Source organism: Topomyia yanbarensis, chromosome 3 (assembly GCF_030247195.1).
Source record: "Topomyia yanbarensis strain Yona2022 chromosome 3, ASM3024719v1, whole genome shotgun sequence".
Lineage (NCBI taxonomy): Eukaryota > Metazoa > Arthropoda > Insecta > Diptera > Culicidae > Topomyia > Topomyia yanbarensis.
This window is the reverse complement of record NC_080672.1, coordinates 86,627,038-86,647,071: the sequence shown is the minus strand read 5'-3', so window position 1 is coordinate 86,647,071 and position 20,034 is coordinate 86,627,038. Positions and strand designations below refer to the sequence as shown.

General features: G+C 36.4%; 1 protein-coding gene across 3 annotated transcripts in view; it reads left to right on the top strand.

Annotated features, from left to right (window-relative positions):
* Nucleotides 1-206: 206 nt before the first annotated feature.
* LOC131688876 (long-chain fatty acid transport protein 4) overlaps nt 207-20,034 on the top strand; it is a 34,242-nt gene continuing 14,414 nt past the window's right edge. Inside the window, exons 1-3 of one of the 3 annotated variants that reach the window (XM_058973467.1) lie at nt 207-460; nt 13,528-13,834; nt 19,014-19,399. In XM_058973467.1, the coding sequence (XP_058829450.1) occupies nt 13,638-13,834; nt 19,014-19,399 (583 nt within the window). In that variant the 5' untranslated portion in view covers nt 207-460; nt 13,528-13,637. Of the gene's footprint in view, nt 465-541; nt 561-13,527; nt 13,835-19,013; nt 19,400-20,034 lie in introns of those variants that run through there. The other 2 variants (XM_058973468.1, XM_058973469.1) reach the window with 2 other exon arrangements.

Here is a 20,034-nt window from a genome sequence, read left to right as displayed (position 1 = left end):
CTAGAACATATGCTCTTGAATGATGGAATACACTAACATACACTGGCAGCCTGTGTACTTCCTCTTCTGTTGTGTAGCAATGTAAACTGAACTGACACATCACACAAGCAATCAGCCACGGAGGGTATTGTAGTGTAAATATATAGCACACTATACTGCGCATCGGACTCAACCCGGCGGACCGCCTGCGCTTGGCGACTTCGGCTTTGGTGTCAGTCAGTCTTGAAGCGGAATCAGTTCGGAACGGTTTATCACAGCTGTCGCGGGTGCTCGGTGTTTAGGCGATCAGCCGTGAACAAATTGCAATCTCCATCAACAATTCGTGTCTCGTTAGTGCCCAATTAGTATTTCGATCAAGGCACGGCAAGTGTAAATTGGCCCGTCGTCTATGTTTCAAGATAATACGGACTGATTAGCGTAAAATGTGATAAGCGACAATAACCGAATCGTCGACGAAAAAGTGAGTATGTGCTGATGAGATAACGCTGGCGCAGGCTGAGTTCTAAATCATCAACCGGTCGTTTCCCTTGCATGACCTATCTTAAATTTAACTATATAGGGTAATAGTTCCCTAAGTCATCATAGTTCCTCTATTTATCATATCCATCGTACTCTACATAGAGCAAAGATTTGCATTATATATCCACCGCATTTGTTCATTTGAAACAGTTTGGCACCATGACTAATTAACAGCATAAGTGGCCATCTACCCTATCTCCCTCCTGTAACACCACGCTGTTGCTCACTAATCGACATGCAGAAGGGAAACAATAATAAATAACAACAGCACGACTCGTGTTTTCGTGAGTTGCTTACCCATACGGGCTTCCGATGACATACCAAAACAGCCTGCGTGAAGGCAAGTGTTGAGGGTTGTTTGCTTTGTCTGTAAATTTGCCTCAATCAAGGATAAATGCGGGATTCCGATCAATAGGGGATATGATTCGTAGATATAACAAGCTTGTGAGAGTGTTAAATCTAAGCGAAAACCACTAGCATAATATCCTGGTTTAGGATTTTTATTTCTGTTTATAAACTACAACTGATCTCAGACAACGTGTTATTTGTTGAAGCACAGCATACCAGTCCATTAAATGTTTCGTATTAATCTTTCGTAAATCGTCGCTGTTGTGCTATCTTATGACAAACGCCATTTTGGGGTAAATTGAGTTAGATATGCCACATTACTTGTCTAAAAAATCTCTACAAAGTGGCGTTTACAGAATTTTGACATTCTGCTTGGTTACTGTGATATAGCGAGAAACGTGCTGAGAAATTTTTAATTTTTTGCTTCAAATGACTGTGTCTGAGGATTGGCTAAAATTATCTTGATGTATAAGATGTTTTTATATGTAAAACTAACTGAGAAACACAATGGCATAATCATTTTTAAAACAAAGATGCTCGAATTGTGTGAAAAATGCAATTTTAGTTTTAAACTGGAAATATATTATATTTGGCAACACTGTAACCAAAAATAACTATTTTTTCTAGATTCCCTGACTCATTTCCTTCAAAATGCATCTCACCGTTTGTTTATAGACCAAATGAAGCCAAAGATATAAATAAAAGTTAATAATTGATGATTTTTTTCTATGGAAAATTTTTCATGCACGATTATGACACGCCATACAAATTTTGTCATCAATACACACCTATGACACGTGTGAGTGCGACTTTTGTTTACATTCATAGTAAAAACTCGCAACATAGTCAACCGATCTTCGTAATATTTTAGATATTAATACAGAATAGATAAAAGCACCAATTGTCTTCTTTGAACTGTTTATTCCATTTATAAGATTCAAGATATTCCATCTCAAACTTTAAAAATCGTTTTTCTCGAAATGTGCAAAATGGCGCATGTCATAAGATAGCACAACAGCGACGAAATGTGTTTCTTTTCATTCATACCAGATATGATCTGAATACGCGCATGTGATAAGTCATTAGGAGAAGTTTTTGTTGAGACCTACGATACTAGTGATCGTGTTCAACATCTTATTCTATCAGCGAGTGAAAATAAAAGAAGTTAATTATTCCCATTGACAGAACCGAGGAACAATGCCAGAATTACACATTTTGCATTTAGTCCCCATTAACCCCAGATTATCGTACACAAATTAGTTACCTGTTACATCCACAGCGCGGCAGCAAACACGGGGTTCAGAACGCTGCGAGGCACGCGATCGAGTAACTTTTCTTCATGCAAATTTTATTCAATTTCCATGCAAACGACGGCCACGACAGTGCACAGTTCTAGTTTTTTTATGACCGTATCATCACATGATAATTTGTTCCGTGAACTGACTAGGTTATTCGAACCCCTTTTAAATTCCCTCACATGTTCTGTTGCGATGCATAGTCGCGGTGCAATGCGCAGTGGTCGTAGAGTGTGTATAGTAAGACCGGGTCGAGCACAGCTAGGTATATGTATGCAATCTTTGTTTATTTCGGCGATAAACATGCATACGCTGTGTAACGGGATGCCTCATGATTAACATATCTAATTGGTAGATGCAAATATCCAGCGGTTTGAATACTCCACACTCGTTGATATTGTTTGGCAACCTATTCGTGTGATCATCAATATTTCCCTCGTTAACCCGCCAACGAATCGGCGCCAATAACTAAGTCTGTTGGCTTTTATCAAGTTCTCCAGTGTCTTTTCGAACATCGCTAAACTCAGGTGTGGGAGACCGTTCGCGTGTATTAGCACCGGATACTGATTTAGTTTGTGCTTATTTCGCGGTGTCGAGAATCAAACCAGCCAAAAAAGGTGTTGATCTGTCACCATCGTGAGGGCAACCTAATACCGTAACTCAGTTACAGTTCCTAGAACTAGCAGTGGTGTGGGTAGGAATTCCGTGATATTACAAACGAGTTTTAAATCTATTTAGGAAAATTTCGAAAATTCGATTTGCGGGAGAATACTTCTGCAATTCCGCTGTTAAACAGTTATCGAATTTGTGACCTAGGGCATGATCGAAGATCATGCAGAGTTTCCCCGCACTAAATGCCATTTTCAGAATATTTGCTGCAAAAATCATCCACATGGTCTCCCCCGCATTCAGCTATGCTACATGTTTTGGAGAAATGTCTTTTATGGTTTTTCATATTCATGATTCTCTACGCACGGGCTTGTATACGGTGAAACAACGACGCACGGTACGAACTTTATGGAACAGCATGTAATTAGGCAAAGAATTCGCACTAAAGGCGACCCGATACGAGTTTGAAGTGGCATGCAATTTTGTCCTATTCTGTGAAATCTTTTAAAATGTTCACTCACTGGATAAAGAGGTGATACAGTCAACCCCATTCACCCACGTATGACCATCAGTATCGCTAACCACAACGTCAATCTCAACTATGTGAACGGATATGTAGACGAGGTAGTCCTTCATAAATGGCTTGTCGCCAGTAATCTTGCTTGAGACAGGAGAATATAATTTTGAGCCTATCTGAGGAACATTCGAGATATCTGTAATGAATAAATATTTCTTTCGAAATCCTTGAAATACTTATCTTTGATCTGAAAGAAGGTCGGATATGGTTTGACCGTGTTCAATGCGTATGATTTTGAACGAGAATGTGAAAAAGTATACGAATTGTAAGACAGATCCGCACGTGCAGTCCCCCGAAAAAATCCTCTTTTCGTCGTCTTCAAACATTCAAACGTCCATTGATTTCACGATGTCACATGAAAAAAAAACTTCACGTCAGTCACTTTCAAACACTTAACTTCAAATGATATTACAAACAAATCTGCAGTGTTTTCTTGGTACTCCATATTTATGGTATTGATTATCGTGTCGCTTTCGAAAGATTTTCTCAAAATTAGTTTTTTTTATGAAAGCTATACATACTTCGAAATTGATTGAAAATTGATTAAAATTTCTTCGACTGAGTGAAGAGAAGTCACAAAATAAGTCAGGATAAGTGTGTCATTTCCAAGTACACACTAAGTTATTGTTCGAAAATCAAACTGAAAAATAAAGCCTAAGTAAACTCCAAAGCGAACAAAACTGAGACTCCGCCAATGGCGTTAGAGAACCACGCTACGACTCTGCATGTGACTCATATATTTACAATGACTCGCGGAATAAACAGGCAAATAGGTAAACTAACCTTGTCCAAAAGGATGTGGTTAGCACCAGAAAACCCAGCGAAGGTCATCCGAAGCGAGTTTGTCAGATAATAAGTAGTCTTCTCTCCTCGGTTTTTGTTATGTTACTTGTATCTAAAATGCTCCTGTTGAATCAAAAGTTATAGCTGTTTAAAAATGTTGTTGCCCACAAACAACATGGGCATGAATAGGTTAATCATGCCCATGTTGTTTGTGAACAACAACATTATAACACAGCTATAACTTTTGATTGAGGCAAAATTTGATCGCAAAAACAAGTAAGGCTAATAAATGTGACTATTGCCTTTCATTTGAGCACTAACAGTCACAAGGATCAGCTCTAGAACTGACGTTATTGCAATTAGTCTGATTTGATTCCGATAGAACAGTGCTGCCAGGGACAGTTTACGTTGACGACGGAAAATGAATTTTTCATATATCTTCTTTATGGTTCAATATTTTTGAAAACTGATAAAACTTATCGATTTAGACCGTCTTTGGCTACGTTTTCCATGCAATTGGACTATTGTAAATATTGTAGGAGAATTTTATTGAGCATAGGAAGGTAAAAATTGAGCAGCTTCTTGCACTGCAAGGGAAGCACCTATCATTATGGAAAAAGACTTTTCGTGTTTCTTGATGTCACCGCTTTGAAGAAAAAAAATATTTTGAAACCATACATGCACTAGAAAAAAGTTTGGTATGAAAGGGTTGAAAGCTCGATCGCATTTCATACCCGGTTCTTTGACAACACCTTTCATTTTCATAGCCCTGACAGGTACGTAGACAAAATAGATCAGCGTAAAACGGTTGCAGCAAACAATCTTGTTTGCCTGGTCGTATATTATTTGCTCAAATTCGTGTTATCTGATTCACTGCCGAATACTGCTCAGACAGCTTCCAAGAGATTTCTTATAAGTTTGTTACTTTGTGCTCATTCCGAAAACACACCACCCAAGGCCCAGCTAAGGTACGAGAATAGAATGTTATGCGAACGAGAATATATAGGAGGTGAACAGAATAAGACAGAAAAGAAAGAATACTCAACATCACTGGTTGCATGATCGATTTCTCTCCGCATCAGCGAGAATAATCGAACACCTTCGAAAGTAAGCAGCGTTATGATGAAAAATTGGTCAACTTTAACTTGACGCATTTTTATCGTGCATTAAAAAACACCACACCCTCGATTTTAAAGATGAATGTGTGTAGCATTATGCTAACTACGTTGAAGACCCGTTTCTAATAGCCCCCGATTTTATCGATTTTTTTACCCGATTTTATCGGCCAGCCAGGGTTAAGGGGCTATGTCTAGGAATTAACAGAAGAATATTTTAACAGCTTCGGTTTATTAAAAAGAAATAAACAAATATGTTTTGTCATTGTTCCCATCTTGTCAACCTAACATAAACCAAGGGGCTAATGAAAATGGGTCTTCGCTGTATTTGATTTTGATATTCGCTCTTTAGTTATGAAAATGGTATCAAAGCAACAGAGCAAAATTATGCTTGAACATTGCGGCACTCCGAAGTACTTGCACGTTAAGATGACGAAATTGTTAAATGTGACGAAGTCAGCTGTTACCAACGTATTAAAAGGGCTCGGAAACCGTTTGTCGACAGACGACAGTCGACAGCCGATAAATAAATTCCATCCAATTCCGTAAGTCTGTACCAAAAACATTACAACCAAAAACAAACATACACATGGAAACCAATAAAACAAATTTAAACTGTAAAATTTGTTGACAGCCTGGAAGACTGGATCGCGGGGAAATCAAAAGCGGGAGATCGCAAAAACCGATGTCGCAAACAAGCAACAACTGTGCATCGAGCTAAAAAACGAGCGGACTGTCGACTTACAAGAAGCTGATGACTCTAAATTGTGACGATAAGCAAAACAAATCGGTCAGAGAACGATCGCGAAAGCTGTACATGTAAGAAGATGCAGATGTGGTTCAGAATGACGAAGCCGACGTCAAGACAGACTTGAAACAGATTCCTGGACAGATATTTTATAACTCGACTGGAAGAGAAAATGTGGCAAAGATTGTCAAACACATTATGCTGTCGAAGTTAGCAAATAAATATTGCGTGTGGCAGGCCATATGTTACTGTGGCTTGAAGAGTGACATTTACATAGCAACCAGGACCATCAACTGACCATGGGAAGAATGGCGTCGATCTGTCTTTGCTGTGAGATATGTTGGTAAACTTGAGCGATTCGTAGTAACACTGCCTAAGATCGCCTCCTACCAACAGAAGACAAAAGATTAGTCCGTAAGATTTTAAGTCTGTTTCTAATGACCCTGCCACTTTTAGTTTTCCGATCTGTATATTTCACTTACTTGCTCGCACTTTAGTACTATGGCCCTAACATTTCTATAACTTCGCCTATTAAGTAATTTCTAGCTAATTGAAGGTCGTAAAAAGGTAAAAAAGAAAGCGCCATTACATTAGTCGAAATAAATAATGAAGAACAAAAAATATACACCACTTTTTTGTCACCGCATTAGCATAATTGAGCCGTGGATATTATATTTGCACAAAATGAACAAAATGAAAGAAAGAAAATTACATCTCATGACCGTCGTTGGGTCTTTTTGACGCAGTGTACTGCTGCGTGTTGAGATCTTCTTTCTTGGTGGTGAAGTTGCGTTGTTCGGTGCACTGCACTGTGGATCAATCAGTCTTCCTTCTCCCGCGTTATTGTTAGCGTCCATTTCGTCATCGGTACTGCTTTTTTATGGTCTAGGTCGATTGTTCTTGCTTGTTTCTTGTTTTTATTCATCGCTATTAATAATTTGTCCTCTTCGGCGTTCGCTTTTTTGTTGGTGGTACTGGTTGTAAGTTTGGAGACATTGGTCATGGTCGTTGTTGAGCGAGTATTTGTTCCTGTCAGATCCGTAGATATTGGGTTTGCAGCCGTTTGTGGTTTAGCATAAGATGATTGCGTGCTGTTTTTGATTGTAGTTGGTGTGATGTGATTTTTCTGCTCGGTGCGAGTTGCGAAGCGAGACTGAAATATACATTAGTGTTAGTTCAATAATGATCTTTCGAAAAGTAAGTTGGTGGAAAAAGTGTTGGCGGATTCACACAAAACAATAATGAGTGTTATAATCAACTCATCTTCAATATTGGAGGGGTTTTACCAGTTGAAATCGCATCTTTGACCTCCGCTGGCATTTTCAACGAATGGAATGTTTCAGTTTGGAAGATTTTTCAGCATTGGTATCTTGAGAAAAGGACGAAACTAGAGGCTACTAAAAAGGGAAGAATGGCACATCATCAACATCAAAATGACATGCTTGACATTACAGTGGCCTCATAAAATAGTCAGTATGACTCAGGAATAGATGACTCTATGTGAGTAAAATAATACTCATTTTAATATTGCGCAATTATCTTAAAATCGTATTTTTTTCTAAAACGGCTTTGCGGTGACAACTATTCTTTAGCAACAACTAAACCGATCGATTTGAAACTTTCACCCTATCATTTCATATTAGAATGATTTCTTTGTGAACAAAGGAATTTTTATTTTGAGTATATTTCTGTTTTTAGATTAACAAACCAGTTCATTAAAGTCAAAAATTCCAGAATTTTTTTTCACAATTTCATAAAAACAGAAATTGGCTCAATCCTTCATTCACGAATGGCGTCCAGACATGTACTAAAGAAAAAGTGCTGGTTTTTGCATTATAGATAAGCTGTTCTAGATTTATTCCGGTCACCGCGCGGTAAAAAATCAGGTTATCCGTGGCAACTGTTATATCACTGTTATTCTGTAAGCTTTTTCAATATAAAATTAGTACGATATCTTTAGAACATGTACTGTACCTATATGCAAAGTAGCATCACAAAAAAGTAATAATTTTAAAATTAAAACCTTGTGAGTAATACCCTATATGAAATGGATAAAAAATATTAGAAATATTACAAACATTTTTACATCTTTCGTCAATACTTTTACAGTTCGCACCCGTGTATAAGATTCGCGTATCCCCCGTATTTGATCAATTAGTTTACGGTAAGAATAGAGCTAACTAGGGCTCAACCTTTTCGAAACGTACATACTAAACAGCAGTGATTTAAATTTACTTCTAACGCAGCAAACGGGAGTAAGACTAGTTCGCTAGAATATGTGTGCCAGTTTCAAGGTGTTCTCCAAAACTGAAAACAGTCGACTGAGATGCTTCCCACATTTGAGAACAGTCCTGATTGTGTAAGCTTCTCAATTAACTGACCGGCACAGAGCAGGGATGCCACATTATATTCTGTGTTTCAGTCAAAAAATCGTTTTACCATCTGTTATGACTAAAACCGAAAAAAATCAGAGTAAAATCTTTGTGAAGTTGGCAAAGAATTCGCGAAAATCGCTAAATTTCCAAAAATACGTGGAAATCTGTAGGAAGGAATATGTAACGAAAATTGCGAAATAAAGCGGTGACATTACGGAAAAAATTGAGAATATGGTAACCCGGGCACAGAGTGTCGGCCGGAACAATGCTGTCGATGATGTTGTTATTTATAGAAATGTATCTAGACTAGGGAAATACAATCTTCTGTGTGAAATTTTGTGGTATTTTAACTATGCTCTATTTTATTCAAATGTTTATTGTCATACTATCTGAAGACTATAGTTGTATATATTGCAATCTGTTCTTAGTATTTCTGAGCGATATGCGCAAAAATATCGAAAATTTATCGTAAAATGGCTGACTTATAAGCGTTTAAAACTTAATTACTTTTCGTTACACATCATTTTGCTGAATTTATAATGAATCCCCATATCGAAAATGTAGTTATGCGTTAAAACTTAATGCAACGATGTGAAAGAATTGCAGAAATCGAAAAATCTAAAGCTATTGTGATTTTATGATTTAATAATAAATTATCCAAAAGCCATTTCAATAATCCAAACATACTGAAAAATTCGAAAATTCTATAAGATTAAAATATCTAATAACGTTATAATCCAAATATACCAATTATTCTTTCCAATGATCCAAAGATTTGAAAGATCCAAAAATACGATGATCTAATCCGAAAGATCCGAATGATCAAAGACCAAAAATTCAATAATTCTAAAGATACGAATGAGTCAAAAAAATTCCAAGAATTCAACAGTACATAGATTGGATTGAAAAATCCAAATATCTGAGCATCTAAAATAAGTCCAAAGTTTTACATATCAAAAGATTCATTTCAAAGATATTCTGAGTCCAAAATCTTCTTCTTCCTCTTCCAAAGCAATTAACCATTAACAATTGTCTGGAGCACATTTCAATGCTGGCAATCGAACAATCGCACAAAATATACTTTAAATTGTCCATTTTAAATTATTTCACACTTACACAGACTATTTGCTTCCGCTCGATAAAATGGCTGACACTTGTTTGTAGCTCTGGAAAGGATCATTTTCTTAGTTAAACCTTAAAGATATATTTCTTCTAATGTAAAATGCAGATTATTAGGTTTTCATCTAATAATCTACATCTACATCTCACAAGACTCCGTATATGTGCATTATACAGGGTGTTTGGTTCATGGTTAAGAACCTCTCGAGGGATGATTGACTGTCATATTTGGAGAAAAAAATCGTTCTACACATACCTTCAAATCTCAATCGTTACTAAGTTATTGCATTTTTTGTGTTAAAAATTTTGTTGTCTTAAAATAGCTCTAACTCAAAAAATATACTTTGTATTTCAAATCTTTTAGATCCATTGGATAGGTGAGAAAATTTTCCATTGAAAAATGTTCGCAAATGTTTCAGCTAATGAGGTTAAGTAACCTTTTCACAGTAATTTATTTAAAATTTAACAATTTCGATCGATTTTTCGTTCATTTCGCGAAAATCTTAATAGTTAACATCACCATCTTAATAATTCAAATTTTTATTCTTGAAGAGTTGCATAATTTGTTCCTTGACATGATACACTTATCTTTTCTTGTTTTCATGTGTTTGGGTTATTGAACTTGGATATTTTTATCTCATATTCACTTATACTAGCTCTTATTGAACAAGTATGGCACTTATTGTACCTTTTCTTATTTTTATTCGAAAGCTAGGAAAATTTTGCATAGAAAAAGGTATAAATACCTTTCAGTTAAGTGAATTTAGTATTCTTTTAGAAGTTAATTAATTTAAAGTTAGTGTTTTTATTAGCATTTTCGTTATTTTCCTAAGATAGTAAATAAGAAACAGCCCCATTATTATCATGGATTTAATGCATCTCAGCAAGTTATACAATTCTTTCTTTGGCTACATTCAGTTATCCCTATTAGTTTTGAAGTAAAATCATTTTTATCACCTCGTTTCATATCCAAAAAAAAAACGAATTCGAGTAAACTACATTTGTTATGAGGTCATACTGTGTTAACTATTAAATTGCAGCGAAATGAAAAGCGATGGGGATAAAATGTCAAATAAGTTGTAGAGAATATTAAGAGGCACCAAATGAACAATAGTGATGATAAATTTAGTTGATTTATAATTATAATAATTACAAAACTCCAAAAAATGCAAATTTTGAGGTATTTTACTAGGAAACAATCATTTAGTACACTTGACTAAAAGATATCTGTACATACATTGAAAGGAAATTTTCTCAACTTTCCAATGAAGCCCTGGAAACGATATAAAGCATATTTTTTAGATTAAAGTCTTTTAAGCACTTGCAGGTCGATTACAGGAAAAATTAGAAGTGAAGTTACAAGGAAACGAGAAGAGATAGGAATGTCATGTTGAAGAACAAACTATAAATCGTCCTCAAACCCATCTTGCGGATAATAGATATTGCTATAATCATAATTCATTATTTTGAGAAAATTAACAAAAACCTCTCAAAAACACCAACTTTTAACTACTTTACAACTAAAAGGTAAATAAAACTAATTAACTGAAGGATATGAGAACACCATTCAATAGAAAATTTTCTCACTTTTCCAATGGAAATAAAAGATTTAAAATACGAGGTATACTTTTTGAGTTAGAGGTATTTTAAGATAAATAAGTTTTTTACACAAAAAGTTCAATAACTCTGTAACGGTTGAGATTTGATAGTATGTGTAGAACGATTTTTTTCTCCAAATATGACAGTCAATCACCCCTCGAGAGATTCTTAATCATGAACCAAACACCCTGTATGTAATATAGAATTACATTCGAGTTATATAATTTTCTGCTTAAAGTGATAAAAAGCTACAAAAATATTACGTAATTGTGGATACAACGGATAACGGAACATCAAATCGAATTTGATATTCAATTGAATATCATGTTACATGTTTATATTTTGATTTAAATTTATGTGTGTTGTAAATTTAATAATTTCAAGCGGTGATACAACAAAACAGTTTTTGATATGATATAAATAGACAGGATGACGTAAATGTTCATGTTCCGTGTGCGATGTACCGCTTTGAAAATTGTCATAGTAGCACGATTATGACACACGACAAATCAATATTTTACCTCACAAAACTAATATAAAATTTGATTCTCCTTGATCAATAACTTCCTCTCCTCTCTTTTAGGTGTCTTTTTGATGCAGCGTTTATTCTTGAGATAACTTTAGTTATATAATTTTCGAACCCATGGTTTCACGTTGGAAATCTGCCTTAAAGACTCTATTAGATAGTTATCGATCGTTAGGTTTGAGTTTCAAGCAAAAGATCCATGTACAAATACAGCATTAGTAATAGCAGAGTTAGCATTCCTCAATTGTATGCAGCTATTAGTATACCTCATTTTTGTCCCACGGCTAATCTGATAATAAGTCATGCGTTCCCACCAAATGTGCATTGCTATAGAACGTCACAATATTGTCAAACTTTTCGTGCAAATTATCCACAAACTACGCGGAATGAAACCTACCGACAATAGCGACATTTCTCGCAATAAAATTTAATTGACTGCACTGTGTCAGCGAAGGTCAAGTGATTTATAATTATCTTTCCACTCGAGGGGCCTATAGAGTTACGTACGGTATTTCGCGTGTCCGAATCCAGTCCATCACTTTATCAACCGGTCACACGTGCTGTACAGAGCTGAAACTTGCCTTCTGCAATCAGCTGTTTCTCAAAGCATTCAACACCATATCGATTCAAATGGTGTGTAGAGTAAATGTATAGAACACGGGGACAATAGTGCATGTAAAGTTAGGAGAATTGCATTTATTATAAAAGAACGGAATGGAGACGGCCCACGAATGGGGCACATGATGCAAATCGTAAAAGCAACATATACCGGTACAAAGTACAACGTATCACCAATTGACTGAAGCTGCTAGTGGCTGTACAACACATAGGCCTTATCTACTTTCTTCGGAAATTTTGTTTGAGGGTATTTAGATTGTGTTTTGTGTATAGATGACACAACAGAACAGTTTTGTTGGTCAATTTTCTTTTGTAACTGAAACTATCAAGTCATTTCTTTGCGTGTATAGGCAAAATAGTCATGGGTTTTGAGCCAACGGGTCACGAGCTACTTCGAAACACATAGCACAGACAACCTACTGGAATCAAATTTTCTTGTTCTATGAATGTGAATCACCCTAGACCTCATGCTACAACATATGGACGTTTGACGTCACACGTATAACAACACATGGTGCGATAAGCAACTGGTAGTTCTAAATCAAAGCAGAAGAGAGAATGGGATTAAAGTACACTTGTTGAGCATTTGTTTATTGGGTAATCTGAAATTTTAAAGTTAAGATTACAGCAGCGAGTGGATGATTATCGAAAACATTTCTCTCGATTTTGATAAGTTCTTTGGTGGTGTATTGGTTTCATTAATGTTCATCAGCGGATCCATTGGCGAATCTTGAACTTCTCCTGAAATTATGAAATAATGGGTGTGGATTCAGCCCACTCGAGATCGGTGGGATTATGTGAGGTGATAAATCCCTTGTTTGGTTTTTTTTCGGGAGGCAAATAAAGCCATGGAACAAGATGGTGAGGTCGCCTCTCTGACATCGGTGGTATTCACTCAATGCGTACACAAAACCGGGAAAAATATTTCGCTTTAGAAAGGACTCTTTCAAGTTCAGATGATGACTGTTGGCACATGTTGTTGCTTTTGAACTTTCATCATTTCATGGAGATTCTAAATGCTCCACATTTTAAAGCGAACCAAATTTCTGGCTATGAAACTGAGCGGATCGAATTGCATTTGAATTTGAAGGCAGACATAACTCGAATGAACCTAATTCATTATTCTTGCGTATATGAAGGGTACTCGCATTACACAGGTCGACTTATATGTCTGCCTGTAGTGCAGAATCAACAATCTAGTTTAAGAATATATGCTTTGTTATAGGGTCGATTTCTGTAACAGAAGTTACCTACTATCCAATCATATTCAAATATCAAATATTCATCTCATTCCAGGTTAGCAATCCAGTGGCAGCCCTTCATCCCGAGACTCTTAGGATCATATTCTATGTCTGAGACCTGAGGCACTCTCCAGGTGATAAAAAATTGAAAAACAACCCGGCAAAATGATTGTGGAACTCACGTTGAAGCAAAAAACGGCGACGCTGGCATGCATCACAGCTGTTGGCTGCGCGATGTCATTACTGATCGGGCGGCGTACCATTCCGCAAACGTTGCTGTCCGGAATCGTACTGTATCTGCTAAGCGGGGACAGGCCAACGATGGTGTATTCGATGTTTCGGACTCTTCCCAGGGATTTGAAGTGAGTATCTTCACAGATAAAAATATTTTGTCATTTTCCATTTATTTTCGTGCACATATATGGAGCATGAATATAAATGTAAAATTAAGCTCCACCACAAATATACACAACTTTGATTCTGACTATTGGTTCCGGAGTTACATGTTGGTTAGTAAGGTCACACTGGAATTTCCCATATAAACCGTTACAATGCTAATACCTTAGAAGCAAAAAAACTATTGAAATGGTCACCAAACTACTTCGATTCGCAGGTCAAGATCATTGATTGCCAATCAAACATTATTTGAATATTTTTTCCACTATCGACAATTCCGGAAATCCCTCTTTCATCAACCCCCTCCCCCCACCCACCTGATCAACCATCACACCCGCATTCCCTTCATCCACCACGCATACCCCTAACTAACCCGTCTTCATCGTCAATTACTTTTTTACTGTCTGTGCTGGATGTTGGTTTGGAAAAACTAGTCGCAATCGTTGTTATTTCGTTTTTGATACTGCCAGCTGGTTAACGCACAACCCTCGTCTGGCATCCATAATTGAGTTTGTGCATTAGTTTGCTATCATCACTTTGAGATAACTTTTCTTCAATAAAATGCTAACAACTTTGCTGTAACTTTGTGTGACTTCAACCGAGATATAGAATAGATTCATACGAAGTGAATTGGAAACTGCCTGTTTCGCGGCTTTTACAGAACTTTATTTGTAATATTCTTTCATGAAATTTATTGTACATTGTTACAAAAGAGTATAAAAAATGAATAAAGTGTTTTGTTTAGTCGACTGCCATAATATTTTTTCTATTAACACTAATACTTTTCTTGCATGTTCTCCGAAAGAAGAATGTTTGTTTATTTTGCACGATAGGTAGCCATTAACATGTTCGATAGAAAGATTTGACTTCACCTTTAAGCATAAACAATGCTTTTGGTGCAATCCTGTTTTTACCAAAATACGATTAGACGTTAATTGAATAATTTTCGAGTGTTTGACTAATTGCCCCGTCAAAAAATAACGCATAATTCGACCTTTTTCAAATGCGCGAATTTTTTCCTATATTCAGTAATATTTTACGAAACTACTACTCCTCTTTCCAAAGACATGTCCTGGTTTTAACTGACTGTCCTGGTGATCTGGGATGTTGAAGAAAACGCTTGATTTGTCCAGATTTTTCTTCTCTAATCCTAAATATTTCTTTTATTGCGCCTTCGCTTTATTTACTACAGTCCAGGTCGCAATTAAGGCCGACCACAACCATAACTGCAACGTGAAATCACTCTCAACCAGAGTAAGAGAATCGAAACCTAATACACTCGAATCTCCCAATTGTATACGTTCCTTAGAGTTCTTTTCATAACTACATCGATGTCTCTTTTTAATCTCTCAATAATGCCTTCGTTATTTCATTTTTAATGAGCTGGAGAGCTGGAAGAAAATCTTGCAGCAGCAGATATCCGTCAAGATTTCGGTAGTTGTCAAAATTTTCAAAATGGCGCTGTAAGAAGTCTGCTACAATTCTGTCAGCTATGACGGGCAGATTTACCGCACCGATTCACCTTTGTTTCTCTTTGTTTGAATTTCGCCATGTTTACGTTTTAGATGTTTAATTTAAAAGATGGATGGCAGCTCGAAAACAAATATGATAAGAAATTCAATTTTATAATATCATGTTCCTATTATAAGATTTTAAAACAAAAAAAAAATAAGAACAATTCTAACCGGTTCCGGTTTTGGGCTAAACTTTGGGCGCTACCGATGTCGATGAATGGATGATTATTAAACCGACATAAATTGCCTTTCAATACGGACCCCGACAGATTCCCTTCAATGCTTGTGAAAAGACTCGTAGACGATTATCAAATACTTCGTTTCATGTATTGAGTTGAGGATTACAGATTCCCCCAACAGCTTGAAACTTTTGCAGATTGTGGTGTAGCAAGAGCCGCGTTTGTGTAAATCCGAAGAAGTGCGAATTCTTACGATATGCTTTGCTTGCCAAATCCCAGACATTTTCGAAATACTTCTAACGTTTCAATACAGGGACGGCATTTCAAAATTTTCGACCGAAATTTTACCCGATTTTAACACGAATATCTGCCGTTGTACTGACTGAAAAAATCAGATTTTTGCTCTATCTGATTGGAAATATGCTGAACAATTTTGTAACATATTCCGTAGAATGTACAATTAGTAAGTATAACGAAAATAAAGGATTTTGTGAAAGCAGTAATTATCTGCGCCATGATTGGTCCGTACTGTTCGACCGAGCAAGCTAGCGTTACTAACGTAACCTCTTGGTCGTCAAATGAACTGCGACACACGTAGATTATTGAGCCTATTTTCGTCTTGTTGCCCTACCAATTTGAAGCTATTGGGCTAGAGAAGCCCCTGTCGTCAATATGGGGCACCTAAGAGACTCAAATCAAATCAAATACATGAAGTTATAAATAGAGGTGCCGCGTGTCATTTTGAATCATTTGTCGCTCAAGCAACATCATGACTATGACGTTCGGATGGTACAATAAGGGACCATTCATAAATTACGTAACGCGTTTAGGGGGGGGAGGGGGTACGAGAAGTTGTGACATGTTGTTACATATGGGGGAGGGGGAGTGGGCTAGATCGTTACGTAACATGTTTCTACTGAACAAAAAAAATTTTTTTCGAGGAATTTGTTACGTAATAGGGGAGGGGGGGATAGAGAAATTTGTGACAATTTGTTACATGGGGGGAGGGGGGGAGTCAATTTTGGGCAATTTTCGCGTTACGTAATTTATGAATGGTCCCTAAGCGGTTAAACACAGTTAACCGTCTACAAATGTGAACCCGTTGCTTTGTTTTACTTCGTGCGCTCTCCACACTGCTGTGCTGTGCGATTTGAATCAAACAAGTATAGAAATGTGACAGGTTCGAGTGGTGTAAACACGATAATTGTCAATGTTGGGAGTAGGGTGGGTTTTGAATTCAGTTCAACCTACTGCAGGGTGCGACGTGTGTGTGTGCTGCTTGTGAGTTTGCGATGGAGAAAATTATTTAATTTTTATGCTTGTGTGTGTGGTGGACTGGTAATTCTCATGACAGAAATATTTTTGATGGTTTGTAGGTACCTAGGCCTATTGGAAAACACTTTTCAAGTTTCGGATACACGTGATGCGTTTTTGATACTGAAAATTTCTTACTGCACTATCTGAGGTTGGGTGTTATAATACCTCTGCTCTTTATGGATAGATTTCAATCTTTTTACACATCAATTCGGAATTAACTGTAATAATGCTCTATTGCTATATAGTTTATATATTTCAATAGTACATAATTGAAAACCCTTAAAATGAATATATATATATATATATATATATATATATATATATATATATATATATATATATATATATATATATATATATATATATATATATATATATATATATATATATATATATATATATATATATATATATATATATATATATATATATATATATATATATATATATATATATATATATATATATATATATATATATATATATATATATATATATCGGAAATCGGAATCGGAAGCACCTAGCGGTTCAATCGCGTGTCTGTTTAAGTCAGTCGATGCTTGCATTCCAAACGAGCAACACCATGACTTTATCGTCCGAACAGTACAATAAGTGGTAGACGCTATGATATTCCTGTAACCCGCACACTGTTAAGCCGTGTACAATGTGCACCTGTTTTTTGCTGTGTGTTAAGCTTATCGAGTTCTGCGCGAGTTGAATCTTTGCATACACCAAAGTGGAAATGCGATAGGTTCGAGTCGTGTACACACAATGATTAGCAATGTGGGTGGGAAAAGAAAGTTGGTAGGATGAGTTTGAATGGAATTCATCACTGCAGGGTGTGACGTGTGTGTGCTGCTTGTGAGTTTATGAATTGGGATAATTTTATTTTCATGTTTGTGTGTGCATTGGGTTGGTGATGTGTTGTCGGGAATTTGTAGGTACGTATGGTAATGAGCCTATTGACACACACGTTTCATATTTCGAATATACGTGATGCGGACTCGACTTGATTTGTGCGTACTGAGAGGAGTGGGTTCGTTGGAAATTTAAGTGGACGAAGAGATTGAGTTATGGTAGATTAGTTGCAGTTTTGATTTCTTTTCAAAATGTAGCGAAGTTAATCCATAGCGATTTTTGGTGGTTAGCCCAAAAGTAATGCCATCAGATCACGAGAAATCACTGATTGGTTTTTATTGTTATCACAGGTTTTTGCAAGCATAATAATTTTATGACAATCAAATTCTTTAGAGCATCATCTTTAGTGTTGTATTTAATATAGGTATTATAATTGGAATGAAAACAATCATATCTCCAGAAGAAAGTTTTGATTTATTGTTTCGAACAGTAAACAGTAAAATTCTATGAAATTATAAAACAAAACGCTATACTGTGAATGTAATTGATTCAGTTCTAGTTTCACTTTGAAATATTTCTATAAAATGTATCGCTGCTGAACATTCACTCATTGTTTTAGTTTAATTCTAAAATTTTCAAAATTTCAGATGCGCACGGTATTAACACTATAATTTATTAGTACATTATTTAAAATTGAATTGCAAATTTAAATTTAATATTTAATAGATGGATCAGCCCAATAATGTCATTTTTTCAGTGGATTGAATAATAGCAAATAGATTATTTTCACATATTTGCTTAATGTAATCGATTCATACCATGAGATAATTTATTTATTTATTTATTTATTTTATAATTTTCGAAGTTGGTTACTGTTACAGGACCATCAATAAATAATGTATTAAGGGGGAGGCTGTATAGCAAATTATAACATATGGAAGCTGGAGAGTAAGCTAGAACGTGACGTAGCATGTTTTTAGTGAAGGCTATTTAGTATTCAGCCCTGAGTCGATAGTGTTGTTATATTAAAATTCATTCGCGAATTATGTTGCATGCTTTTGAAAAACACTACATTTTTAATGTAGCCCTGGTCGTGTCCTGTACGCAACCCTCAAATTTTTTACTCCATGTTAATTCCTAATAGAAGGTCTATTATTGAATTGGCATCCATCTATCCAGTATTTAGATCAACGAAAGTGTATTGTACACATTCAAATCATCATCATATCGAACTCCCAACGATTCACTCACAGTTCTATTGTCCCGTTTCCTTCCAGCGCCATCGTATGCTTCCTCCGCCTCAACATCGCTCTGCACCGGTTCGACAACCGTAAGACGGTAGTGAAGGCTTTCGAGCATGTTGCCGCCCGGCAACCGGCCAAGGTGGCTCTACTCATGGACGATACCCGGCTAACCTTCGGCGAGGTAAAGCAGCTCTCGGATCGCATTGCCAGTTATTTCCACTCGAAAGGATTTGCGAAGGATGATACGATAGCACTGATGATGGAAACTCGCACCGAGTACCCGTGCGTCTGGCTGGGACTGGCCAAGCTCGGTGTCGTGACGGCACTGATCAACACCAACCTGCGGCGGGAAACGCTGAGGCACTCGATTGCGGTGGCTAATTCGAAAGCTATCATTGTTAGCTCGGAACTGGCTGGAGGTAAGAGAATCTATATAGTGGTTTGCTGGTCGGAAATGGCATTGAGGGTTGGTGAGGGAATTAGTATTTAGCGGAAAATGGAATCTGTCAATCATTCGGTGCGTACTGTAATAGACTTGGGCTCGTCTTGTCTTTCTGAGGAGTTTTCTCTTGACCCGCCGATTCGCATCACACCGAACAGCTGGTGAATATCTGCAAATGATGGTTTTAATGTAGTGTTGTTGTTGTTCCATAATAAGAAAACATTGCAGGATCCATTTTGGAAGTATTGATGTTTCAATCGAATGAGTGACCAGAATGCTGATTTCCTGTTAGATGTTGCAGGCAGTTTAAATTTGTGAATTACAAAGACGACGTACACCTAAAGCATATTTTTGACAAAAAAGCATGCGAGTAGTCATAGAATTAAATGAAACTTTTTGTTTGTTAGAAAACATGGAACTAGGAAGTTTAGTGAAGTGTATTAGGAGTTAGACAAATAATAAGTATTGGAATTCCACAAGACCAATATCAAAAGATGTGAATATTTTTTATGCAAGTATCAGGAATCAGTAGCGTCTGGCTCAAATGGCACGTTCCCCACATTGATCGGAGATTTGTGCCTTGCCAAGAATCGTCTTTTCATCATTTTCCTG